At 46.1% G+C, this 27,431-nt stretch overlaps 1 protein-coding gene across 1 annotated transcript in view; it reads right to left on the bottom strand.

Moving 5' to 3' along the window:
• Window positions 1-27,431, bottom strand: part of LTN1 (listerin E3 ubiquitin protein ligase 1) — a 1,629,727-nt gene that overhangs the window by 1,519,301 nt on the left and 82,995 nt on the right. Inside the window, exon 3 of the mRNA XM_069636371.1 lies at window positions 4,658-4,756. Coding sequence (XP_069492472.1) covers window positions 4,658-4,756 — 99 coding nt within the window. The remainder of the gene's footprint in view (window positions 1-4,657; window positions 4,757-27,431) is intronic.

The following is a 27,431-nucleotide window of genomic DNA, read 5'->3' as shown; positions in this document are numbered from 1 at the left end:
ACAGGTGCTATACTGCAGCTAAGGATTCAGCCTGCGGTAGAAAAGCACAATGGTAGGAACATTAAACCACTGCCACCAGCCAGTTAAAGTAATGAGGGTAACATACATTTCTTTACATGAGAATGTAGGATAAGGGGCTACTAGGTAACCTCCCAGATGGTGTGTGCTGGGCCTACAAAGCGAAAAGGTAAGTAAAGTCAATTTCACTTTACTATCCTATTTTTTACTATCCCTGGGAACAGTAGTTCAAGCACGAAAATGTATTTAAACCATATGTGAAATCTAAAGGATTTCTCAGTGCGCTTTACTGAGGGTGCTGTGTTTCACCATACAAAAAGTAGACGCATATGGAGTTCGTCAGACTCCAAAAACAGTGGAAACGCATAATCAAAATCAGGTCAAAACACGTGGGTGAGAATAAGGTCTCACTCACTCCAGGGTTAATATTAAAAAGTCCTAAAGTCCAGCAAAAGGGAGTAGAGGATAAGGAGAGGGAGGCCCTGTCCATCCAATGCATTTCCAGCATCACAAAGTGAAACAGTTTTCTTTTACCGAGAATTGCCAGCCTGACGACAGGGAATATTCATGATCATGTGAATCCATGCCAGACCCCACGTTGGAGAAATCCAAGTATCGGTACTGAGAAGGCGATGAGAAAGGAAGAAGTCATAGGTAAAGGAGGTTTTATTGCAGACAGACTCTGCATTCCGAAGAGCAATACAAAGCAAGTGAGATGTAGAAGTATAGTAGAGTCTAAAAAAAATAGAGAGGCACTGGGGTTAGATGCGAGAAGAGGAAGTGTAATGGAAGTTAGGGTCGGAGTAGATTTTGTAAATAAAGTAGTGGAGCGAGAAGAGAGGTGACGTAGAAGAGATGGGAAGGGAGTTGAGATGGTTCTGAGGAGAGTGAAGAGAGAAGTAGAAGGGAAAGGAAGTGCATGGTGAGGGTGAAGCTAAGAAGAAGCAATAATGAGTACTGTGGTAAGTCATAAGGAGTCAGACAAAGGGGTGGCATTTTGACTCAAAGTTTTATTTAACAAAAGAGAAAAGAGCCTAACCCTCCCCGTCACTAGAGGGTTTGCCCTACATAAATGAACAAGAACGTGGGTGCTAGTTGTCAGGGTGGATGTCCAACTATCCTATTCTGACGCTACCACTAATCGAAAAGGTTTTGACAAACAATATTAACGCCAGGAGAAGGACTACCTTCTCCTGGTTCAAGTGCATCAACCTCAAGGCTTCTCTCTAACAAAGGTTTGAGCAAATGTTCTTGACAACAACGGTGCAGCTAAGAGAATGGCTCCCGTCTCCTCGTCAACTGGGTCAACCTTTGGGCTGACTTCCGAAAATCTTTTGAAATAACTTCTGATTTAACAAAAGGTGGAAACCGGGCAGAATGACACGCAACTCACGGCCAAACTGCATGCGCCGTAGAGACTTTTTTCAGACAGTGTCTGCTAACAGCCATTAAAAGTCCTTGTAGATCTTCCCAGGCACATTCCATGGTTTGACCAACAGTCCAACAATTCTTCCTTTAACACAATATAAACTCCCAGGCTTCCCTAGTCTTCTCTGAGTAATGAAACCAGGGAGGTCACTCCTGAAGTGTCTTTGGTTTCTTTCTTCCACTATTCTTAATAGCACTATCGGCAGAGAGACCACCCTTAACTTTCTTGCTTCTGAATGCCTCACTTTTGTGTATTCTGAGCAGGGAGATTACTCCCCATGCAATCTTCACTCTCCACCAAGCCCCTACTGAGTCTACCATAACTCCTTTTACCTTGTTTGTTCGGGCCATGTCGCTGGTTTTTCCTGAGGTATTGGGTTCGCCTAAACTCCGTCTTCACTCCCTGCTGTGCTGCTGCAGCTCTGCAGGGTCTCTGGCCTCTCGGTATTGGTGTCATTGTAGGACCACACAGTCCACCTCCCCGAGGCCACGCCACCATCGGCCTTTCTCCAGCTTCTGTTCAGGTCAGGCCTCCATCTGGCTTTCGAGGATTCCTCTGACCTTTCCCCTGCATCCTCTCAACTGCGGACTTGCCCCTCCTTCCGACTTCTTCGTTCTCAGGTTTGAGCGTCCCGGGGTTGACCGACCCTTCATGTTGACATCCCCTTTCAAGAGAGCTTCTTTGCTTTTCATGTCCTGAAGCTGAGACTTCCCCAGCGGAGTACAACAGTCTTTCCTTTGTATCTCTGAAGTACTCTTTATGCTTCCTCAGTGTCACCTCTTCCCAGTACTGTCTGGAGCTGTAAAAGGAGTAGTTTGCATAACTCATTCAATCTTCTTCCACATCTTGGTGGAGTCAAATCTTATAAAAGGAAAAGAGGGAGTATTTACTTTACTTTAACTAATATATACTGTGCATAACCAAAAAAACGGGCCAAAGGCATACCTAAAGACAGACAACAGAGAAAAAAAAAGGACACACTTGTTCTCATCTAACATACACAACATGTCAAACTAGTGACCAATGGGGAGAACATAATGACTACTTAAAAAAGTATGTCTGCAGTTTCTTTTTAAACTTGGCCAGGAATTCTTCCCCTCTAAGCGTAGACTGGATCGAATTCCAGATTCTGGGGGCTGCCGAGTAAAACGCACCCTTATCGACTTTTGCCAGCTTGACTCTTGGCACAACTAGCAGGTTCGAATTGTCAGATCTCAGATTTTTGACCGTAGGTTTTTACATTATCCTCTCCGTGATATATTGCGGGCTAGAGCCCTCCAGAAATTTGTGGACTATGGCCAACAGGCAAAATTGTAACCTGGCCTCCACCGGAAGCCAATAGAGACCTCTCCTATCTTCTGAAATGTCATAATTTTTTTATCTGATAATTGCTCTGACCGCACTGTTCTGTATAACCTGGAGTCTGGCAAGTTCACCTTTATTAACTCTCCCTGTTCCCATGTATATTGTAATATAAACACAAATGTAATATAACTATATTGTAAACTTGTATATATCTTGTATCACTGCTCAAACTGTTCATTATGTAACATACGCATGATTCATGACTGTAACTAAGCAAATACTGTAACAAGTGCCACGATGTCCACGGGCTGTTATGCGCTATATAAATACAAATAAAACAAAACAAACACCAGTAGGCTGCTACAATGGTCTATTTTAGAGCCTATATATCTCTAGCGATCGTCTCACTACTCTTAATCGTGAGGTAAGGGCATATGTGGTTAGAAGTCTTATATAATAAGAAGACGTGGACACAAGATTGCTAATGTGCTTACTCATATTAAGGTCGTCGTCTAAATGGACACCAAGTGTTTTTTATTGAACTTTTTATAGGGAGTTTACATTCAGCAATACTGAACTCCTCATATTCAGGTCCCAGTCTGGTAATTCTGGTGCTTGTGCCTAGAATCGTAAGCTTGGTTTTTTCATTGTTAAGTGCGAGCCCATTCCCCACCATCCACCCTTGGATAAGCTTGAATATCTCATTAATATTGTGGGCGTCCTCACAATAATTGCCTGAGAGGGGTAGGATACACCGAGTATCATCCGCATAGTTCATCCGCACAGTTGGAAAAACAAACACCCTTACTTTGTAGCAGCTGACACGGGGGGGCTGTAAAAGTTTTATACAATTAGGGAGACAGGCAACCTCCCTGAGGCACAACATACGGCAGAGGGACAGGGGCAGGCTTCTGCATCAGGGTTGCAGACCCTGACCACCATCTTTCAGAAAGGAACGTATCCATCCCACTGCATCATCACTGAAGTTGGCAACATCCTTTAGCATATGCAATGGGAAAGAATGTTCCACCATATCGAAGGCGGCGGACAGATCCAAAATCACCAGCAGCATCGTTTGGCCATTATCCATGTTGTGTAGCATATCGCATCGTGACACCAAGTTTCAGAAATGTCACCCAGAAGTATGAGACTAATGCTGGAGAGAATGCGGGCAGACACGAATGTACCTACATAAATTGTGGCCCCACTAATGATGAGCTACTATTGGAAAGAAATACTCAGATACAGTAAATAAATTATAGGATACTCATTTAGTGAGTTACCCTGTGTATGGGAGACCTCGTCTTCTGGGGCATGATGCGCCCCGATCAAACAACAATCATTTAACACTGCCCGCAACAGCGTAGAATACTAAAATTACTCAGTAGGCATTTCACAAAAATTCTATATTGGTCGACAGATCCCTACAATGTGAGAAGCATTCATTTGCATAACATCAAATAAAGTAGAAATAATATAACACAGAAGAGGTAACGAACAATGACCAGCGGGGAAGGTTTTGAAAAGGGGCATGAGGGAAGAAGAGTAGAACATTAATGTTTTCTTGTTTACCTCTGATATGCAAATAAAATAATAAGAAAAAATAAAATAAAATGCTGTGTCGGCATATGACAAGATTCATACAGGTGACATAAAAGTGAATATTGGAAAATCAGACAAATTAGAGTATTTGGCTTCAACATATGCTCCGCGCATAGCGCACAGATATGCATTTCCTGCATTTACATGCAATACATATGCAATCTCTTTAGTAAATATAAAAAACATACATACAATAGCATCAGACATACTATTTCAAATTTCTTGAAAACCATATAACCTCCAACCATTTTAAAAAGCTACCAAAAAATTATTTTCTTAAGTTAAAGGAAGTACGATATATACCAGTGAGATTCTGCAGTAATTTCTCGGCCAGTAGGGAAGAACACCTTTAACGACTGCCTGGTCTCTTTCCTTGCACATTGCACCAAACTCCTGCATAGCCTAATTAAAACAAAACACAGGATTAAAGCATGGCAGTCTCCAAAACATTTTTGTGTTAATGAATTTGGCAAAAATTTGTTTTCCTTTTGTAACACAATTGCTTACATTCTTCCAAATTAACAATTATTTTTTCTAAAACTTTTTTATTGTATTATACGTAAACATTTATAACACAAACAATTAGCAGTAACCCCAACTCCCACCTAATCCCCCACCTAATCCCCCACCCCCACACCACTCCCACCCCTAGCCCAAGTTGCACAGACGATCCACGCAAAGTGGCACTGACAACAATGCAAAGGTGGGAGCATACATACCAATCAGATTCATTGCATTGCGTACAATAGTTATTCGCTCCCCAGTGGCGAAAAAAAAGGAAGATTATCCTCCAGTCAACCCAGCACAACGGCCCAATCTCCAACCTACATTTCGACACACAAACTGAACAATCCAACTTTCTTATCAAACATGGAAATACCAGGCTCCACAAGGCCTCAGATTCATTATTGAGTCATATGTTCACGGTTCAAAAGATCTGGGGATCTTTCCTGCTCCATCGAGTAACGCCTAAACAAGGTCCAATAGTCCAAGGGTCTGCTGATTGGAGGTAGTGTTTGATTATACAGCGATTCTTGTTTCTCACATCTGGACATGAAGGAGATCCATTCTGAGAAGGTTGGAGCTCTTGACGCCCCCGAAGTTTTAGCAATTAATGATCTTGCTACAATCGAGGCCATGCCTAAGAGGATAATAGCCATGGTTTGCTGAATCGTAGTCCATAAAGCCTGTACCAGGGGGCACACCCAGGCCACGTGAATAAAATCAGCCGGTGACCTACCACATCGCTTACAGCTGGGGGACCTGTCCGCATAGAACGCACTCAGGCGGGCTGAGGAATAATACATTTGGTACACATACTATTATTCATAGCGATTTGCTTAGTTTGTGTGCATACTATGCCCCATTGAGCCTCTGACAATGAGAATCCCAGACTTTCCTCCCATCTATTTCTCTATTGGTTCCCCGGGAGGTGGGGGGGCAGGCGTGGGAGAGTAGTAGCCCGCACGATTCTGTATAATGTAGAGATCAATTTACTCTTATGCTGTGTAGAGGTTATGTAGGTCAATACCAGGGAAATTGGCGGGGCTACCGTGAGGGCTGTCCAAATAGAATGCAGAGTTTCCCTAAGTCTATAGTAGAGGAACATTGTTATAGGTGTCCATTCACCCCGCTCCTTTAGTTCATCCCAGGTTACAAATCTACCCTCCAACACCAGGTCCCCAATGTATGAATGCCCAGTGTCCTAAAGTGCTTACAGAAAGTTTCCTCCTGAGTAAGTGGAATGCCGCGGACATAGTAAATGGCCATGTCCGGTGAGTAGCAGCGAACCAGGCCTAACCTGTCCGTCAGGCAGTCAAGTGCTTCAAGTGTGACTATTATCGGCTGAACCTCCGACCTGGCACTGTGTGCATGCACTCCTCCCAATAATCCAGTCAGACTATCCGGGTAAGTTATAGCCTTCTCTAAACGTGTATGAGGGAGATTAAGGGTGAGGGCGCACCACCAACCAGCGTACTGGGCTTGCGCGACCATATGGTAAAGGGGGAGGTCAGGAATATCGAACCCACCCTGCAAGTATGGTCGGCATAGTGTGTCTAATGAGACTCTAGGATGCCCCCCGGCCCATATCAATCTGTTCAGCAGGCTCCTAACTCAGACCCAGAATCTCAAGGGAGGCCAGATTGGCACATTATTAAAAATGTAGGTAGAATCACCATCTTGGATAGCGCGATTCTGGCCGCGTGAGAGATCGGGAGACGCATCCAAGAATCCACCTTATGCTCCATACTTTCCAAAATCGACAAATAGTTGTCTTCATACAACTTAATGGGAGATGTGGCTACCACAACCCCTACATAACGGATCCCCTGCGGGCGCCAGGCAAACCCATCCCCGATATCCTCCCGCGATACATGTGCAGTAAGAGGAAGTACTTCTGGCTTGGACCAGTTGTTCTGTAAACCAGAAAGGGCCCCAAAATCCACAATTTCCTTCATAATTGGGGTTAAGTTGTCCCTTGGATCCTTCATGTAAATCAACAGCTCGTCCGCATATAATGACACAATTGACGTGCAAAAATGTATACTTATACCCCTATGTGAATGAAATTCACGCAATGCACAGGCCACTGGCTCAATTGCTAAAGCAAAGAGGATGGCCGAAAGGGGGCACCCCTGCCTGGTTCTACGAGAAGGGAACATTGTTGCTGATTGCATTTGATTAGTGTATACCACTGCCCTAGGGGCTGTGTACAGCAGACGGATCCACTGTCTAAAGGTATTGCCTAAACCAGCTCGTCAGAGCACCTCGAACAGGAAGGACCACTAGACAGTCGAAGGCCTTCTCTGCATCGAGGGCTGCGACGGCCATATGTATTTCACTATTGACATTGTGCATCAACGAGAATAACCTCCGCAGATTATTTTGGGTGGATCGTCCTGGAGCGAATCCGTCAGAATTTTGGCAAGGATCTTATTATCAGTGTTCATCAGGGATAGAGGTCTATATGATGAACAACTGCTCAGGGTCTTGCCAGGTTTTAGGAGAACTGTGACCAAGTCCGTCCTAGTAGTCTCCAGGAGGATGCCTGCAAGCCTGGCATGTTCAAACATGTTCCGCAGTGGCGGGATGAGTAAATCGGCATAAGCTTTGTACATCTCAGCAGTGTTGCCATCTGTGCCCAGAGCTGTACCGCTTGGGAGGGAGTGTATCGCCTTAAGAATCTCCTCATCAGAGGGCAGGGCGGGGGGGAGGTTTGGGGGACATTCAACAATGCGCCCTGCTCTGGCTCCAGCCACCCCAACGCCACCCTATCTAGATATTGGGTGATACTATCATGGCCCACTGCCAATCGTGTAGAGTACAGCTTCTCATAAAAGTCCCGGAAGATTTCATTGATAGCCACATTGTACCTAACCTTATCCCCTTTTTCAGTCTCCACCTCCAGGATAGCATCAAGACGCAGTTCCAGTTTAATCGCCAAAGCTAGGGTCCTACTGGGGCGGTCACCCTCAGCATATCTGGCTGCCCCTATAGGGTCCCCCAAAAATCGCTCTTCGCTGTCCGTTAGTGTGCGAACCTCAGCCCTCCTCACTCCCAGCCGAGCTTGTAACTCCTGGGAATCGCCCCAAGTTTGTTCCCTTTCCAAATCCTTTATCTCCTTTTCAAGGGTCGCTATAGATCTGTGTATACACTTCAGGATACCCACCTCCCTGGACATACAACAATCTCGAATATAAACCTTAAAAGGTTTCCCAATCCACTCTAGGGTCCGCTACAGAATCCGTATTTGTATGGAAGAATTCAGTTATATCTCGACGGATATCTTCCCTGAAGCGTTATCCTTGATCGCCCGAGCTCTGAATCTCCATCCAAATCGACTCTTGGGAACTTGTGGTTTACTAAATTGGGCACGACGGGAGAGTGGTCCGACAGGGTGCAGGGGGGATTTCAGCGGTTTGGATCAATCTAGCTATCTCGGAGGACAAATGGATATAGTCGATCCTGGATGAACTGCCATGGACCCCCGAATAGAAAGTGAATTCTCGGTCCGTGGGGTGTAACAGTCTCCATGAGTCAACCAAGGAGTAGTCCCTCGCTATGGACTGCCACTTCTGTGCCGCCCGAGGTGTCGTAGTCTGTGTGGATGAGGATCTGTCCATATCCAGTGTAAAAGCGACATTGAAATCACCTGCCCATACCACATCATACTGAGGAAATGTGCGTAGGTGGCCTGCACATGTTTGAAAGAATTCTTAGCTGTCATAGTTGGGACCATATATATTAATAAAAAGTATAAGCCACCCCGTAATTTCTCCCGCAACCAAAACAAATCGGCCTTCCGAATCAGAAATCACTTTATGCAATTTGAACTCAAGTGTTCTATGTATGTGTATAGCTACCCCCCGGGATTGGGAGGAATAGGAAGACACATACCTATTAATTTGCCAGTTTGACAAATTAGGGAGGTTGTGTGCTCTAGCCAAGTGAGTCTCCTGGATACACAAAACATTTGCATGATGGTTCCTTGCATAGTTTGTAATCGGGCGTGTTTTTTTACTATTTGTGAACCCACATATATTCCACGTTAGTATAGTTATATCCCCTCCGCGCTGACCTTCACCCACTATAGGGGATGCTGCATCATTACCCTGAATGTGGGAGAACACAGCCAGTTGTAGAATTAGACCGTTGTGATTTAGACATCGTGTATTGTCAGTACCCATGCCAGTTCTTATATTACCGTCTGCATATATGGCAACTTGAAGTCCCCCCCTCCCCCCCTACCCCATTCCAGCAACACAAACATATTAACAAAACAAACCCAGATCCCCACCCCCCTCCCACACCAGAAACCCCAACCTACTGGCCCCCTATTCCCACCCCCCACCCTATAACCCTCAAGCATTGAATAATACAAAGCTAAGTAGCCTCTGGGCACGGGGGAGCTGGTGGCTTCTGCGACTCCTAAAACTCGGAGGCTCGATACCATTGTTACATTTTACTTTGGTTACCCACACAAGGGGAGAGCCAATTGCTGTATTCCAACAATGCATTATGAATTCTTGTTCAGCCACTGCCAACGATTGTCAAAGTCTCACTACACAACCACATGCGCACTCAAGTCCGAAAACCGTCAAGAGGACCCTGGTGAAAGAGGTCTGGGATCCGGAATGTTCATGGCAAACCTCTCAGCTGATTCCGGAGTGGTGAAGAAAGAAACCCTTCCATCCTTTACCACTCTAAGTTTAGCCGGGTACATCATCGAGTAGCGAATCCCCTTCTTCCTCAAAATGCCCTTAACATTTACAAAAGTTTTTCTCTGATCCTGCACCTGATGACTAAAATCAGGGAATAATCAGATTATCGATGAGCCCCATTGCAGATTCTTCTTCTCTCTCGCCACTCGCAGCAGGGCATCTCGAGCCCTATAAATGAAAATCCGAGCAATGATGGCCCTTTTCCGGGGCCCCAGGGCGGGGGTCTGAACGCCAGCGAGCAGTGGGGTCATTCAACCATAAACATACTAGTGACTGGTGGATTGTCCAGAACTTCATTAAGGAGCTGTTCAACAAAAAGTTCCATATTGTCAATGTGTGTGCTTTCGGCCACCCCTGTAATCCGTACATTATTTCTCCTAGATCTCCCTTCGAGATCATCATTTTCAGCAGTAACTTTCTTGACTATCTGTTGCAAGGATGCCATCTCTCTTTGGAGAACGGCAATCTTGTCTTCACCCGTCCCAATCCTCTGCTCCGCCTACGACATCCTTCCACACAATTTCTCGATTTGTATCGCAGACACATCCACCTTACAAGGTAAGGCATCAATTTTGGCCCCAAGACTGTCCGTACTAACTTTTAGGGCCAGCAGGGTTTGATTTAAGGTAGAAATGTCAATGCGGGAATCACTGGGCTCCCTCTCCTGGCTGGACAAGGCCTGTTCTGCTCTAGCAAATTGTTCCATCTTGGCTTGTCGTTTCTGGTTACCCATTCCAAGGGAAATGGAATATGTCGAACAGAGTCCGCACACAGTTCACCCCGACATGGGCACAGGTAGAAAGGAGTCCAAAGAAACTTCGAAAGGACCAGGACTCGCAAATAATGTAGAACTATTGTGCCCAGCAGGGTGACGCAAGGAGCCTCCAGCACCCCCCACCCCTTAGGGCCCAGGCCAACTTATAGATTCCGCCGAGCGCGCCAGACTGGTGAAAACTTGCCCCCAGATGTAAATACAACTTGTGCCGACCAGTCCAGCAGCCGGGGTATTGACTCTCTCCAGCCCCAGCACAGAACTGCAGACGCAATAAATGCAGCCAGTCCGGCCCGAAGGTCAGAGTGTCCAGCAACAGCAGAAACCACTGCAGGTAGGGGATGGGCCTCTAGTACCACGCAACAGAGGGGGGGGGGGGGCGGGAGGATTGCAGCCCACCCACCCCACTCCTCAGAGCGGACCAGGCCGAACCGCTAATGCCCCCCGCAGCACGGCTGGGTGTATCCTTGCCTAGGAGGGTGAAGAGCCTGCAGAGCCCCCCAGCGTCTTGCTGTAGAGTGGGCGCAGGATCTGAGCTCGCGGCAACCCCCACTGTATGATAAGTGCCAGGTAGAAGGGGGCGCTCCACTCACCTCCACAACGGCCTCGCCTCCACGATACTACAATTCCTCGGGTGCTCATCAATCGGCCCGGGCCGCCATCAGATTCTTCAATGTCTCAGGGGTAGCGCGGACCGGGGAACCATCAAAACAGTGAGCTCCAACAGTATTCTGCAGCGAGCTGCCTCGAGTCCATGAGGGGCTCATCCGCCACGGCCCCTCGCCGGAGGCCTGCCCGCCCCCTCAATGCTGCCGCACGCCAGAGTCCAGAGGGGCCAGGGACGCCAGCACCAGCCAGAGCCCCGACAAGAACTGTCCCAGTCACTGGATGGCAGCCCCGCCGTCCACGGGCCACCCAGGACCCACTGCTGCCAGATCTCCGCAAGGCGGGGGAAGGGGGAGCTCCAGCTCCACGCGGCCGCCGCAGTCGAAGGCCTCGAGGCAGCTCGCCGCAAAATACTGTCGGAGCTCACCGTACAAAGCACAGAGTGTCCTCTAGCCGCCACAGAATATAAAAATCAATTTACAGCGTGGCTGAAGATCGTTTCGGTCTCCCAGTGGGACAGAGTTCCCGAGCCTACGATGGAGCGCTTTCAGGCCCCGGCCATTTTCGATGCCGCGCAACAACGCCCCCCCCCCAAATTAACAATTATGATCTGTACCTACATGACCTACTGGTAAGGTTAAGGTTGAAAACAAAATAAAGTGTGTATATATACTTCCTTTACATCTACTAGGTGGACTACTATCAAAAAGCATCATGTAGGTACTAAAGAAAACATTTACAGAAATAAAAATATAAATCTAATTAAATAGTGCATAATTTATAGAATAAAGCAGTCCATTTGGCCTGCTGCTAAAATGAATACTTCACTAGGTTTTGCTTCGAATGAATTCCTACACATCACAAACAGGTTGTGTGTGCACTTGAAGCAAGAGGTTCATACTGTTCTTGCCCTGACAGTGAAATTCAAACAGCTATGATAGTAATATATTAGCTTCTAAGCCTTATCGAGGGACCGACTGGGACCCTTTGCCTGGCATATCTTTAAAATTCTGTGATGAAGCATATGGGAGCTGGGGTAGTGGCAGTCATAGGGAGCGCACTAGTGCCCGCAGAGAACTATGACAAATAAATATATTCCAAGGACAAATCCGTCCAATAAATTTGGAGATGTATACATATTGTGGTAAACCAGAAGGACGACTCAGACTACATTGGGCAAGAGTTAAAGACGTTTTATTTAAATAAAAAGTAAAATGCCTAACTTGCCCTATCACTATGAGAAAAGTTCCATACCTAGCTAAACTAAAAATAAGGGTGCATGACAAGTCCAAAGTAAAAAAAGTATTTTGTTCGAATCCTAACCACAAACTGGCCCTACCACTTTAGAAAACACCTAACTAAAAGGAAAAAGTGGAGGCTTGCACAATAGCCGAGGTATCGGCTTCAGCTTGGAGTAGACTTGCTCTCAGTCTCAAAGTTCAAGCAATGGTATAGAGCTTTTACAATATTCAGATAGTCTCTTGGTAGAAATTATAATTATCCTCGGTTTTATTCTCAACCTTGATAAAGCAAACAATGTCTTCTTATCCTTTTCTCAGGTTTTATCTGAAATGTCCAGATCCCTTCAGGATTGCTTGACGAGATATGCTTCTATCTCCCACCTTCGTGTCACTGGAACTCACGAAAGTCCTGATCGGTGTCTTTGTCTCACAATTGCACTATTTAACTTAGAGTGTTCATATCTCTTTTGCTCTGTTTTAGTGGGGCTGTGTGCCCATTGGTTTCCCCTACTTTCTCATACTTTTGGCAGCTCTTCCAACTGTGACATGTAATGTTCTTATCTTTTTGTTACGCTCCCGTGGTATCCACGGGGGCACCACACGATACTGGATGGTGGTCTAAGCGCTATCCCCGACCCCTCGCTGCTTGGTTATGTGACAGACGTTGGGTAACGCCTATAACAGGAGAATGGAGGGTTAAGATACTGGTTCTGTGATGGGTGGACTCCCACCTCCCTCTGGTCCAAATCCCCTCTCTTGGGGTTATTGCTCACCTCAGGTTTTTGTGTGTTGAACTCTCCGTCCTGCGTCTCTGTGCAGGGGCGCGTGGTTGGTGCAAGCGTTCCTTGGACCTAGTTGCTTCACTGGTCCGTGTGCCCTTCTGTCGAGTCCAGACCGGCTGTCACTCCGACTCTGCTTGCTGTCTTCCAGGTGAGTTATAATGTCTTTTTCGTCTTCATTCGGTCTTTCTTTCCGTCCATTTTCTCTGTATTCTCAGCGTCTTGCTCCACTACACTGTTCCCTAACAATGTCTCTTTTTGTTTTCACACGGATGGTTGTGATTTCGGAGTTGCCGCACCGATGGCGAAGACTACGGTGAGTTATTGATGCGCGGGGCGCTGCGCTGTTTATTGGTGTTAATTGCGAACCTGTGTTCTCTTCTCTTCTTTGTACAGGTTGCAGTGATGTTCCGGAGTGATGAGCGATCGAAGCGCTGCTTGCCCAGGTAAGTGCTTTGTTAATGCTGACCTTGTTCCTTCTCCTTTGCAGGTTGCGGTGACACCCAGAGATGGGCGAGGTAAGGGAAGTGCATGGTGCTGCCAGGACTCGCTGCTTGCCCAGGTAAGAGTTGTTATTAATGATGTCCTCGTTTCTTTACCTTTGCAGGTTGCGGCAAACTTCGGAAATGCGCGAGGTAAGCGAAGCACAGGATGGATTCAAGGCCGGTTACTTCACAGGTAAGTGTTCTCGCTTGCTAATGCTGTTCTTGTTCTTCCAGGTTATTAATGGATCCGGATCTAGGGCTTCAGGATCTGGCCGCCGGAGAAGCAGATGAGCAGGATCTGGACACAGTGAACGTTACGCTGCAGGAGTGCAGAATAACTCGAAGCATGTTCTGCTGTTTGGGTGTGGTTTAATTAGCCCAGGTAAAGTAGTTCCAGGCCAAGTAGTTCAGGGCCCAGCCACACCCAAAACACTAGCCGCATGGCTTGGTTCTAAAGTGTTAGGCAGAAACCTGTGCAGTTCCCTTAGGGACCACTGCAAAAGATTTAGGACTACAGGTGGTTGGCAGTAAACCCAACTGGTCGCAGTCTGTACCACCCATCTTTACCTGGTAGCTGTGGCTGAGCAGTCAGACTTCTCTCAAGATGAGTTAGGCAGTATATAGAGTATACACAATAGGTACAGAGATACAGTACCACAAGCAAACACTGACCAGAGCTTTGGTGTAAAAGTATATAATTATTTATTTAAAGACACACTTGTAAATTACACTAGCACACAAAGAGGTAAGTAATTTCATCTCACAGTCACTATTATATATATACAACCCTAATTACTTATTAGACAAGTCTTAATGAGAAACACCACTTATTTTCAGACAGAGGTGAGCGCTTAACATAAGATGGCACTCTAATAAGTTATTAAAAAGGGAGGGAAAAAGGCAAAGTTATGAAAGCACACAAATTTCAATACTATTCAAGGAACCACAGTGAGGCAGGTTAGGCAAAGTCTACTGGAGAGCAAGGAAGTTCAAATGCCAAACCCACTCTTAGAGAGAGCAAGCAAAATGTGTCCAGGATCACACAGTGGGGTTATGCCCAAAGAGTTGTTAGGCAGAAACCTGTGCAGTTCCCTCTGGGACCACTGCAAAAGATTTAAGACTACAGGTGTTTGGCAGTAAACCCACTTGGTAGCAGTCTGTACCACCCAGATTTACCTGGTAGCTGTGGCTGAGCAGTCAGACTTCCCTCAAGAAGAGTTAGGCAGTATATAGAGCATACATGATAGGTACAGAGGCACAGTAGTACAAGCAAACACTGAGCAGAGCTAGGTGTAAAAGTATATAATTATTTATTTAAAAGACACACTCATAAATTACACTAGCACAGAAAAGGTAAGTAAGTCAAAACACAGTCACTATTACGTATATGTACATCCCTAGTTATTTGTTGGACAAGTCTAAGTTAACACCACTTATTTCCAAACAGAGGTGAGCGCTTAACGTTAGATGGCACTCCAACAAGTTAGTTAAAAAGGGAGGGAAAAGGCAGAAGTAATGAAAACAGCAAGGCAAGACACTTTTCAGAGATTCACAGTGAGTTTAGAAAGGCAGTCTATTGAGGAGCAAGGAACTTCGGTTGCCAGGCCCACTCTAGGGAAAGCCAGGCAAAAAGATGCCCAAGATCACACAATGTCACAAGTCTTTACAGGTGAGTAGAAAAGGTTTTGCTAAGTTTAGAAAAGTTTAGTTAGGGTGTCCCAGGCTTACCGAGGGTCGAGAGCCGAGGGCTAAATCTACCCCGTACAATCGGTGGCAAGGGAAGCCGGGCGGAACACGGTACCTTTAAAATGGAAAGGATCCTCCAGCGGTGGCAGTTGTTCCTGGTAGTGGGTGCAAGTCGCGGCGTCGTCCAGAGGAAGAGAAGATCTCGACGTGTAGGAAAGCTGAAGGTCGTTGCACTACCAGGGAAGAAACCAGCCGTGGAGTTTTCCGGTTAAAAGGATGTTACCTCTCTTTCGCGGTTGAGGTAAAAAGTGGTATCCCGGTTGCCAGGGTGCTTGGCACAGGCAAGGCGGCCACGAGATGCTTCAGGGCGGCGAAAAGAAGGCAGAAACTGGTTGTCCCCACCAGTCAAGGGAAGAAGACTCTCCAGGCGGGAGATCTCCTCTGTCGTTGGGAAAAGTGGTGAGACGGTTCTGCAGGGCTCCACCGGTGGTGTCGTCTTGGCAGGTCGGCTCGGCTTCTCCCTCTTCGGCTTCTTAGGTCCTGTGGCGACTTCTGAAGAACCAGTCCCAAAAACCCTGCTTTTATGCAGCAAACCCCCATTCATACAGCCTAGCTGTCACTCAAACATGCTAAGTGGTGAGCTGGGCGGCTCACCACTTGGGCCAATCACACCAGAGTGCGACATGAGTTGGCAAGGCAACTCAGTCCAGGGTGCCTGAACCCCCTACCACAACCCCTGTGTTACCCAGACAGAATGGCACCACTTTGGAGGGCTTCTGTGCAGAAGCCCGCCAAAAGTGGAACAAAGGCTCGACTCGGGTTCAGGGTTACTGAAGTGAACCTAGACGCCATTTTGGCGGCGAGTTCTGGCAAAAAATCCCAACCGGTGAATTTATATTAAATAAATAAACCGGCGGTATCTTTAACATTGCACCAAGTGCTGCATAAAAATCAATGGGAAATCCCATTGGGAAATATTCCGGTGGAATATTTCCGTGGTATCCACTGCCACCAGCCAGAAACTCGGCGAGGGGGGACGGGACAGTACCCCCTCGACAACAGACCCAGGGGCAATCTAATTGCCCCTACCAGTACTTCCACAGTATGATGGTTTGTACTGGTTAAGTTCCTAAGTTAAGACTAGTAAAGTCAATGGTGACTTTACAGACCCAGGGAGACAGTAGTCAGTCCCAGGGTGTGGAGTCTATGTTTGGGGGTCTCTATGACACCCCTGTGTTACTGCACTGAGGGTGCTGTGTAACACATTCAAAAACCAATGATAGCCTATGGGAAAAAAAATACCCCATAGCCCATAAGCACATAGCAAGTCACAGAAACACTCTCAAGTCATGCCCAAGAGTGAGGGTAAAAGAGTCTCACTCTTGGCAGGAGAAAAAAATAAACCCCAAAAAATCCAGCAAAGCTGCTGGGGGACTCACTAGGTTAGGAAATTCAGCCTAAACAGAGAATTCTCCCTAACAAGAGTCTTTGTAGATAGTTCATAAAAGATTGCGATCAAATCAGGAAAAGTTAGTTAACAGGCCCCAGGCTAACCCAGGTTAGAAAGTCGAGTATTTACTGTCACCCCGAACGATCTGTCGCAAGGGAAGCCAGGCGGGACACAGTACCTGAAAATGGGAAGAAAGCTCCAGCGGGGGCAGTTGTTCCTGGCAGCGGGTGCAAGTCGGTGTTTCGTCCAGTGGAAGAGGAGGTCTCGAGGTGGAGGAAAGCTGAAGGTCGTTGCACTGCCAGGCAAGAAACCAGCCGCAGAGTTTCCCAGTTAGAAGGTACCACCCTTTTCTTCGCGGTAGTGGTAAACCGTGGTATTCCGGTTGCCGGGGTGCTTGGCACGGGCAAGGCGGCCACGAGATGGTCCGGGAAGGCAAAAAGATGGGCAAACTGGTTATCCCCACCAGTCAAAGGAAGAAGACTCTCCGGGCTGGAGATCTCCTCTGTCGTCGGGAAAAGTGGTGAGACAGTTCAGCAGGGCTCCACCGGTGGTGTCGTCGTTGCAGGTCAGCTCGGCTTCTCCCTCCTCAGATTCTTTAGGACCTGTGGCGACTTCTGAAGTTCCAGTCCCCAAAGCCCTGCTTTTATGCAGAAAACCCCCATTCATTCAGCCTAGCTGTCACTCAAGCATGCTAAGTGGTGAGCCGAGAGTGCGACTTGAGTTGCCGAGGCAACTCAGTCCAGGGTGCCTAAACCCCCTCCCACACCCCCTGTGGTACCCAGACAGAGTGACACGACGTTTGGAGGCTTCTGTGGAGAAGCCCGCCAAAAGTGGAACAAAGGGCTCGACTTGGGTTGGAGACGCAGAAGCGAACACAAACGCCATTTTGGAACCAAGTTTCGGCAAAAAAATACCAACCGGTGAATTTATATTAATTTAAAAAACCGGCAGTATGTTTGAGGCTATTTTAAAAAGTGGTAGCCTCGAACAATGGGAAAATCCCATAGGAACATATTCGCAGTCGAATATAAAAAGTAGTATCCACTGCCACCAGCCAAAACTCGGTCGGGGGGGGGGGGGACTGGACAGTGCCCCCTCGAACAACAGACCCAGAGGCAATCGAATTGCCCTGACCAGTACATCCACAATATGATGGTTTGTACTGGTTCTGTTCACAATTTAAGACTAGTAAAGCCAATGGTGACTTTACATGCCCTGGGAGACAGTAGTCAGTCCCAGGGTATGGAGTCTAGGTTTGGGGGTCGCTACGACACCCCTGGGTTACTGCACGGAGGGTGCTGTGTAACCCACATATCAAAAACACATGAAACCCTATGGGGTAAAGGACCCCATAGCCCATAGAATACATACAAAGTCAAAGGAACACCTCAAATCATGTCTAAGAGTGGGAGAAAGAGAGTCTCACTCATAGCAGGAGAAAAAAATAAACCCCAAAAATCCAGCAAAGCTGCTGGGGGACTCACTAGGTTTGGGAAATTAGCCTTTACAGAGTATTCTCCCTAACAAAGAACTGAGCTGTGTAATAGGCCTCCATGTTGGATGAAGGTCCAAAACTGGTATTGCTTTATTCCCGATAATGAGCCTGGCGCCAAAGGTGCCAGGACTGTCTCCGGGTATGTTTCTGATGGAGTCTTAAGGCCCTTGGGGCCAGTGTGAAGGGCTTTAGCCCCACTGCTGTCAGGGCGCCGTTATACCTGAGGGGGTCAAGGGCATGGATCGTGACACTCTTCCAGCCTGGTTTCCCTGGGTTGGTGCTCCGTCCTGCTCTCTCAGACTTTCGTACAGTTGTCGACTTCTGCTCTCTTGACAGCAGGAGTTCATAACGCTTACCGGAGTCCTTGCGCTGGGAGAGTTTGCCTTCTTCTGGGTTCTCATCTCTTCAGCAAATACTCTTGCCTTGTGGAGCTCGGGGATCCGGGCTACGCTCTCCCTCCTGCTCTTGTCAAGCCCACCACTGCTTACCAGTGGTTGCACCACCAGGGATGTCTTTGCTTATGCCCTGACCGGAGCTGCTTGCTCAGTCAGATTGCGCACCTCACAGCCTCCAGTTAGCAGGTCTTGCTAACTGCACACCATCATTGGCTCTGCATCGCTCCCTCCCTCCAGCACAGCGTCTCCAGAGGCTCACCTCTGTGTAGCAAGGACTCTCCTCCTTCTGTAGCACTCTCTGTGACATTCTCAGCCTGCGCTGCTCGTATGTACGTCCTTTCAACAAACAAATAATTGAGTCCATCTCCTTGGATCATGGCCTTCAGATGTGGTTCAGCATTACCTGAAACCAATACAGTGAAAGAAGTGTCTTTTTTGTTTATAGATAGATGCCAAAGTCGTTTCAATCCCATATATGCAGAAAAGGTTGTTTGGACAGGGAGTTCCTTCATGGAATAGGAATCTGTGTCCCCAAGAGGGGAGTCCCTACCAGTGAGGTCCCACTTGCCCAGGGAAGGTCTTGCGTAGCAGGCTCACCTCCCTAGCCTCAAAGGGGGCGTCTCACTTTGGGAAGAAGGGACAAATTGTCCAGTTTCATCTTGGATATGTAACAAATATTACATACCTGTAATCGTCTTTCTGATGCTTGCATCTGCTTGAATTCACATGTTTTGCATAGGCCGACATCTAGTGGTTGCTTCGAAGTATTGCATAAATTGTTTTCGAATGTCGAAAAGGGGCATCGACAGGGTGTGTCTGTAATACCATCCCTAGTGTGACGTGTACTGTACCCATCGTCCTTCATGTGTTGACGTCCTCAGATTGTTTTGTTTCTGACATGAGGAAGCATGAAGTGCAAGAGTACAGGAAGGGGAAAAAAAGGTGCAAGTTGTCCATGTGCGTTTGACTCCCAACGTGGGAATACAAACATCAGAAAGACGATTACAGGTATGAAATAGTTGTCTTCTGAGGCTTGTGGATCTGCTTAGAATCACATGCTTTGCATAGACTAACTAGCAGGAGAAGGAGGTGGGTTGTTAGAAATTACAGAGGCAAAATATGTCTTAACACTGCCTATCCCACCTGAGAATCACTTCTTGTCCGAGTACCTACACAGTAGTGTGGACTGAACTCCATGTTGCTGCTTTACACATTGTCTGTAGGGGCACATTTGAGCCCCAGTTGAATGTGCTCTGTGTGTAAACGCTAGTGTTTATGATAATGTGTGGCATTGTTCAATGCAGTTGACAATCCACCTTGAAATAGCTGTTTTATAGACAGGTTCCCCTTCTCTAACCTGCAGCTAATGAAACCAAGAACTGATCAGTTTTCCTTAATGGTTTGGTTTTGTCTAGGTAATACATCACTACTCTCCTGAGCTCTAGTGTATCTAATGCTGTCTCTGCAGAATTTCGTGGGTTTTGAAAGAATGCTGGAAGTTCTATTGACAGTTTAACATGAAATTTGGAAATTAATTTAGGCGACAAGCGTGATATGTTCGCAAGACTACTTTGTCTTTGTATATGGAGACAAATGGATGTGCAACTTAAAGTATTTGCACTTCACTAACTCTTCTAATATAAGTGACAGCTTTATGAAAAGCAGTCTTGGTGGATAAGCTGTTTAATTAAGGCTAGCTTTATGCACAGGTGGTTCAAATGGGGGACCCATTAGTTTGGTAAGGACAGCATTTAAATTCCACCTTGGAGGTACTTTCTTTAACCCCTTGCATGAAAGCTTTAACAATTGGAACCTTCCAACAGGACACTTAGCTTTCTGAGGTAGTCTAAGCTGAAAGTGCAGGCAGATGAAATTTAAGTGAATTGAACACTAGATCAGAGTATAACAAGTGTAACAGATCGTGCACAATATGGGAGTGTGAGCAGACAACTGGATAGATAATACCCCTCTTACAACATATTACAAATCGTTTCATGCGTTGTAGTGGCAGTGGCTTGTGTTTGGCTTACGTGCTTCCTTTAAGATGTCCATGCATCGTTAAGGAAGGTTGAGGTGTCCGACTCGATGACTTCCTGTTTTGCTTTTCAAATGTGTACGGTAATCTTCATTACAGGCCCAGCACACAATGATAAGAAAAAGGTTTACACATTGAAAGGCAATTATTCACAGAACACACTTTCAGCTAAAATGTAAAATGGCTTGTTATGGCCGTTTATTATCAAATCAGCATACATGAAGGAATAAACTACATAAAAAGGTTAATGTAAAAAGGTTAATAATACTTCACCGTTAAAGCGCCAGCCAGGTACTGCTCATCTCTGCCAGAACTGCACTGAGAAACTCCAAAACAAGCAAACAGAGATAGAAAGCGGTGTGTCCACCCTTTCCCCGAAGCTTGTTCCATCTGGCTAATGTGGTGCTCTCCAATTTAAACCTCCCACAAATACAGGATGGTATTTTTCCAGAAAGCTCCGACTTTCAAGGTTCACCTGTTGCTCGCCTCCGTGGGCATTTGGTCAAAATGCCACTTTGAAACCGCAAGAGGTAAACACTTCCCTTTCTCATGGGAGCGTGAAAGACCGCATCAGCACTACCACATTATGAAACAGCTGCTGGAATCTCTATTCAAAACAATCCTTGAAGCACTGCAAACTAGCATAGGCGAGAAAAACATGTTTTCTAATGGAAGAATACAGACAGTGTTCATACTTTGCATTAAAATGATCTCACCGAGGAAGAAAAATGTTAATTGCTGCTCTGGGCTCACCCAGAATGCATTTCACACAAACTCCATGTTTCCGAAGCGAGACTGCTAAGTTGAGTGAGCATGTGGATGGAGGTTTGTTCCGGGAAGTTGTGACAGCATGTTGTAAGGGCTCAGTAGTTTTATTGGTAGGTAGACTGACATTTCGAGTAGGTGTGAGAACCAGGTTTGGCACATCCACATTGGAGCTATTAAGATCATCATGAGATGTTCCTGGTGCAATTTGTGGATTATTTTGTTCAGTAAAGGTGTTGGTGGGGGAAAAGCATAAGTAAATTTCCCTGACCAATTCATCCACAGTGCATTCTCCTTGGACTCTCTCTGGGTAAACCTGGATGCGTAAGCTTTGCATTTCGCATTCTCTTGTGTTCAAAGAGCTCCATGTCTGGATGCCCCCACTTTGTAAAGATGTTGTTTAAAATGTCTTTGTGCACTTCCCACTCATGTTCTGAGTCTAACTCTGGGTTTCTGCTTAGCACATCTGCCAGACAGTTGTGCTCCCATGGAACATGTTGAACAGGAGGAAAATGTCTCTTTGCAGTACCCATGTCCAGATCTTCTGTGCTGGTTTGGACAGACTCCGTGAATGCGTACTGCCCTGTTTGTCAATGTAAAACATGACGGTTGTGCTGTCTGTGAGGACTTAGGATTGTCTTGCCCAATAACTGGTGTTGAACAGTTTGTAAGACCACGACTATAGCCAGCAATTCCAGGATGTTGAAATGCTTTCTTGCAAGAGAAAGTATCCACCTGCAATACGCTGTGTGGTGGAGATAATGAGCTCCCCCACCCTTCAAGTGAAACCTCTTTTAGGGTGGCCTCCACTGCAGGGTTGAGGAAGGGGATTTGCCCTTGCTTTTGACCATCACTGCAGTGAATTTACCGCAGCCTACGAAACGACCACTAGACCGTCCCAGTGACCGTTTGCTTGACACCGTTTTTTTGCCAGCCACTCTTGTATTGGACGCATGCGCAACCTTGCATAGAAAGATGCAGGAACCCATCAATCAGAGAAGGCGCATGACCTTTCGAACAGTTATCCCACGAGCCGCCGTTTAACAGGGACGCTCTCGTTGGAGGGTAAGACTAGGTTGTCTTCTGTTCGAATTATTGCACCCACAAATTGTTTTATTTGGTTTAGATCAAGGTTTGGATCAAGACTTTACTTTTTCTCGTTGATGGAAAAGCCTGACAGAAACAGAAGGTAAATGGTGCCTGGAGTGTGCTGCTGACACATTTGTGGTGCGTCTCTTGTTATGAGCCAGTCGTTTAAATAAGGGTACAGTGAGATGGATGCCTGCCTAAGTGGGCTGCCACTACTGTCAGTACCTTTGTGAATACCAGCAAAGCTGAAGCTATGCAAATACAAATACATGCCGAAGGGTAGCACCATGAACAGGTAGTGAGTGCACCCTACCTTGAACCTTAAGTACTTTCCGTGCGCTGGCAACATTGGACATGAAAGATGCATACTTTCATATTTCAATGTTGCCATGTAATCCCCATTTTTTAGGAGAGTGATTACTGCCTGCAAGTGTCACACTACGCCTCGAATCTCACCCGTTTATCCATTGAAGTCTTGGTCGGGGGGTTTTCTTTCTTCCGGACGACTCGGGTTTTGTATAAACACGGGCGAGTGTCCTGTCGCCAGTGTGCAGGTAGGTATCCGTCCGAAGATATGCAGGCGTTCAGAACTCCAGGGAGGATCAGGTAAGAAGTCCAGGGAGGAAGGAAATCAGAAGGAACTGGAACTTGTACCATTAACAGGTAGGGTACGAGTGCACAATGGCCCGAGAGTGGACCCCAGGGAGGAGGTGGAGGACTGGTTCACAAGCGGTAAGCGCAGATGGAGCCAAAATGTACCTGGAAGGATTAGTAAGCGCTAACAAGGGAGATAGCACGGGGAAGAGGAAAAAGTTTTACACACACTTGCCGGAAGTTCGGAAAGGTAGCGTTGAGATGCGCAGAGCCGCGGGGGTGCGTTTATTTTCTAGGAGATGGCAAATCCGTGGAAACACTAGAGCGGTACATTTGCACTGGCGTCGGCCATGTTGGAATTATGTTTGAAGGGATGTTGCGGTGTTTTATGGACCACATAGTCCAGAAAGGGCTGAAACGGTGAATCATGTCAGCAAGGTTGTCATTTTCAACTTTTGACATGCAGGTTTGCTGGACGCAGGTCTAACATAGGGTGCATAGTTGGGTCCTTCTTCGGGACAAGGAAGTACAGTGAATAAATAGCCTTGTCTACCTCTTTTAAAAAGGTACGAGTTGTATTACTCCCTTCTCAAATAGTGACTGTAACTCTGCATTCGGTATTAACGGATGTTCCTTGGATATTGATCTTGATCTGGGTGGATGATTGTGCAGCACCTCTAAAAACTCTATACAGTATCCCTCTGCTACTGTTGACAGCACACACCTGTCTGTAGTGATTCCCTCCCAAGCGTGGGTATAATGCGAAATGCACACCCCTACTGGGGAGACATGGAAGGGAACCTGGATGTGCTTGTCCATTGCTTGGAGGGAGTGGCTGAGTCTTTAATGGTGTGGCCTTTGCCTAGACTACACCCCTTCTAGAAAGGCTTTTTGCCTGGAGGACCGAAAAGATGAGGGTTGAGACTCGCCTGAACACCAGGAGGAGGAGGACGATGATGCACCTGGTATGAAAAGTTCGGGAGAATCCATGTGTCCGAAATGTGTACCAGGTATTAAAAAGGTGCCCTGTTGCATGAAGGGCTTATTAGAAATCTGATCAAGTGTCTTTAATGTTTCACGTCCCTTTTTAGGCACCTCCCCGCACATTGTCTACTGCCTTGCAAAATAGACCCTCATTCTCAATGGGCATATTAATTAATGTTGCTCGAGTCTCTGGCTTGAAACCAGAGTTTTGTAGCCACGAATGGCGCTCAATTAGTGTCCCTTCAGCAACAATTCTGCCCGGGTTATCTACTGCATCTAATTAATTCTTAATAATAGAATTTGCCACCCATCCTCAGAAAGCACTTCAACTGTCAAGATCTTAAAAGGATAGATCCGTTTTAAGCATTGTGGTGTATTATGGGCACATATGTTTTGTAATTGTCTTTATCCTGATGTAGGTTGTAATATTGAAACAAAGAGGAACTCGGCAAGGTAGCACTATCCTCTGTAAGACGACCAAAACACAAAGTGTGGACTGTTCGGGGGAATTCTCAAAAATGTGCTAATTCCCTTCATTTTAGAGACCCCCAGCAACTTTGCTGGATTTTGAGGACTTGATTTTTTTTACCTGGAGAGAGTGTGAGCCTTTTTCCCACTCTCTCATGTATTTTGACGTGTTTTACCTCTGTGTTTTCTTTGGTTATGGAGTCTAAAGAACACCATAGGCATCATCTTTTCATGTGTCACACAGCACCCTCAGTGCAGTGGCACAGGGAAACCTTTGCAGGCTTTCCCCAGGTTTAAATACCTTCTCTGGGATAAACTAATGTTTCCCAGAGTAAGTAAAGTGAAATTTACTTTACTAGTCGTTTAAATTCCTAAACCCAGCACACCCTATCTTACAATAGAGTGCTGGAGGGGTTACTTAGTATCCCCTATGTCTAGATACTCATGTAGCAGTCAAATGCTACCCTTTCCTCTCAGAATGGCTGGTGGCAGTGGTTTTACAACGAACTACCATGATTTTCCCCCGACTGCGAACTATTCGTAGCTCCGGTAGCATTAAATCATGGAAACCATGTTTTTCAAGATGGCGTCTGAGCCCCCTTTATTTAAACAGGTCCCGGTCTTTTTTTGCAATTTCTTGTTGGAAAGGTCCTTCTAGAGTTAGTCTGACCGCGACAAACCAGGTTTGGTCCCTTTGACATTCGCCTTTAGCGGGCTTCAGGAGTGAAAACCGCCTCTGGTGCCCGAGTGTCTGGGATGGGCAGGAAGTGAGGGAGGTGCCCGAATGCACGCTGCGGTGATTGGCTGGCTGACTGTCCAGCAAGGACAGCCACCCTGCTGGGTGAGTGATAGCTAGGCTGGAATGAATGGTAGAGAACTGAATAAAAGGCGAGTTTCTTGGCTTGGAAGGCAGAGTCAACCACTGGAACGAAAGAACCGAAGACGAGCTTGAAGAGGACCGCTGCTGCAACTCCTGGACCGTTAGTTTGCCCGGTGAAGCCCTGCTGCAGGTCCGAATCGCCAAGTTCACCTCGACAGATAAGACCCTGCAAGGACGACTTCTCCCTTTGAGTTGGTGGGACCAATCAACTCAACAATAAGCCAACTGGACACCAATCTCGGACCTGGTTGCAATTTCCTCAGAGTGCTGCAGGAAACCGTATAACCAGGGAGAGGGACACCAGTTTGTATACTTTACTTACAGCTACCGGAATCGAAGTTTGCCAGTTGCGAGCTTTTGACTGTTCAAGTGCAGTGCAGCAGTCCCCCCCGACGTCCTCCCTCTTGTCCCCACGACGGAGGCTCAGGAACAGCGAGATCTGCAGGAACAGAAGTCATCATCTGCCTCTTACTCTTCATTGTAAAGTACTGTAAAACAAGACAGAGTACTTACCTCTCATGGTGAAAGTGCTTGGAACTTTTGCAACTCACAGTCCTAATCAGCTTGTGACCCAACATATGATTCTTCCTTCTACAAACTACTTCTAAGAACTTGTGCAGAGACATTTCCGTTTAACTACCAGAACTGCTTTATCCTATCCAAGATTTTAGCCCATTGACTTTGGCCTAGCCTATTGAATTGAACGGACTCTTCTGGTGAACTCAAAATATCTACACTGTCTAAGAATATTTGTAACATTTTTATGTTCCAATAACCTTTGCCTTTTACTCCTCTTGAAGTATTCTGAATGCCAACCAAGATTTAATGTCTTCAGCACCCTTGTTACTAAAGTTAACTGTGATTATAGGCTGTGTCTGTGAGCCATCCCAAGAGGGTCTTATCTGATTCAGAAACTTAGAGTGCACAGTATTGAAGTATATGTGTGTGTTTTTATACAATTGCCTCCTTCTACTGAATGGTTAATAAATTAATAGGTATTTAACCAAGAAACCTTGAGTGTAAGAGTCTATTAGACACCTGTGATTGTAGACCTCCGTGTAACATCATTACTGTTCACATTTCCCCTCTTGAGAGAAGCTTTGCTGCTCAACACGCTACCAAAAACTGTGTAGTACAGACTTATACCAAAAGGTTGATTTGCTTACACCTGTAGTCACAGTTGATTGTAGTGTTCCCAGAGGGTACTGCATTCAAACTTTGCCTAACTTGGACGATTTTTTTTTTTTGGTTTAGAAACAGTAGGTCGAACTGGTGACAAAGTCTACATGTTGTTAAAGAAATCAGAAATGTGTCACCCACGGTCTCCACTCCAGTGATGTTTTAACATGATAACAGACACACACTGGTTGGTTAGAGGAAAACTCTTTAGACAAGACGGGTCCAATCTCTGAACATTTTGGTGAAATAAGATGTGGATATACAAAATATGTCAGTTAAGGATGTAAATTGAATTTGCACTTCAGTACCTTGTACTTTTACTAACCCGGGAGCCCTTTAATTAGAAGTTGTTTAGATAAACATTTTTTGTATGTGCTCTAAATGTTTGATTTTAAAGAATGTCTGAATAATAACTATTGAATAAATATAAATACGTGTGTGGCAATGATCTCATGGTCCAAAAGTGTGGTTGGTGAATTCAGTGTTTGGTGAATTCAGCGAGGTGTTCCTCAAGGTGCTGCAATTTGATCGATTATCAGAATATGAAGAGACACTACATGGTCCGCGTACCCCTTTGTTTTTCAATGCCACTGAACGCCAGCTAATGAACCGACTGATAAAACAGATTGCTATATTACCACATTACCATCTAAACCAACAGTCTGCTGTAACAAGGTCCAGTGCAGTGTCCTAGCACTGTAGCAGAATGACATTTGCAGAGTGCTGGTGCCCTCCAGAATTAAAGGCAAACACATCAACTGTACTAACTGGAATTGGTGGGATCAGTAATACTTTTGTTCCTCCACTTTAGGGAACAAAAGCAGCACAACAGCATGCTCTGGGCATGTGAGATGAAAGATTTGTAGATCGGAATGGAACAGGGAAAATCTGACACTGTCAATCTGACATGCACACACTCTAACACACCTCTGCAAAATCAAGCCCGTCACCA

This window comes from Ambystoma mexicanum, chromosome 7p (assembly GCF_040938575.1).
Source record: "Ambystoma mexicanum isolate Mex_15411 chromosome 7p, UKY_AmexF1_1, whole genome shotgun sequence".
NCBI lineage: Eukaryota > Metazoa > Chordata > Amphibia > Caudata > Ambystomatidae > Ambystoma > Ambystoma mexicanum.
This window is presented reverse-complemented; position numbering and strand designations above follow the sequence as displayed.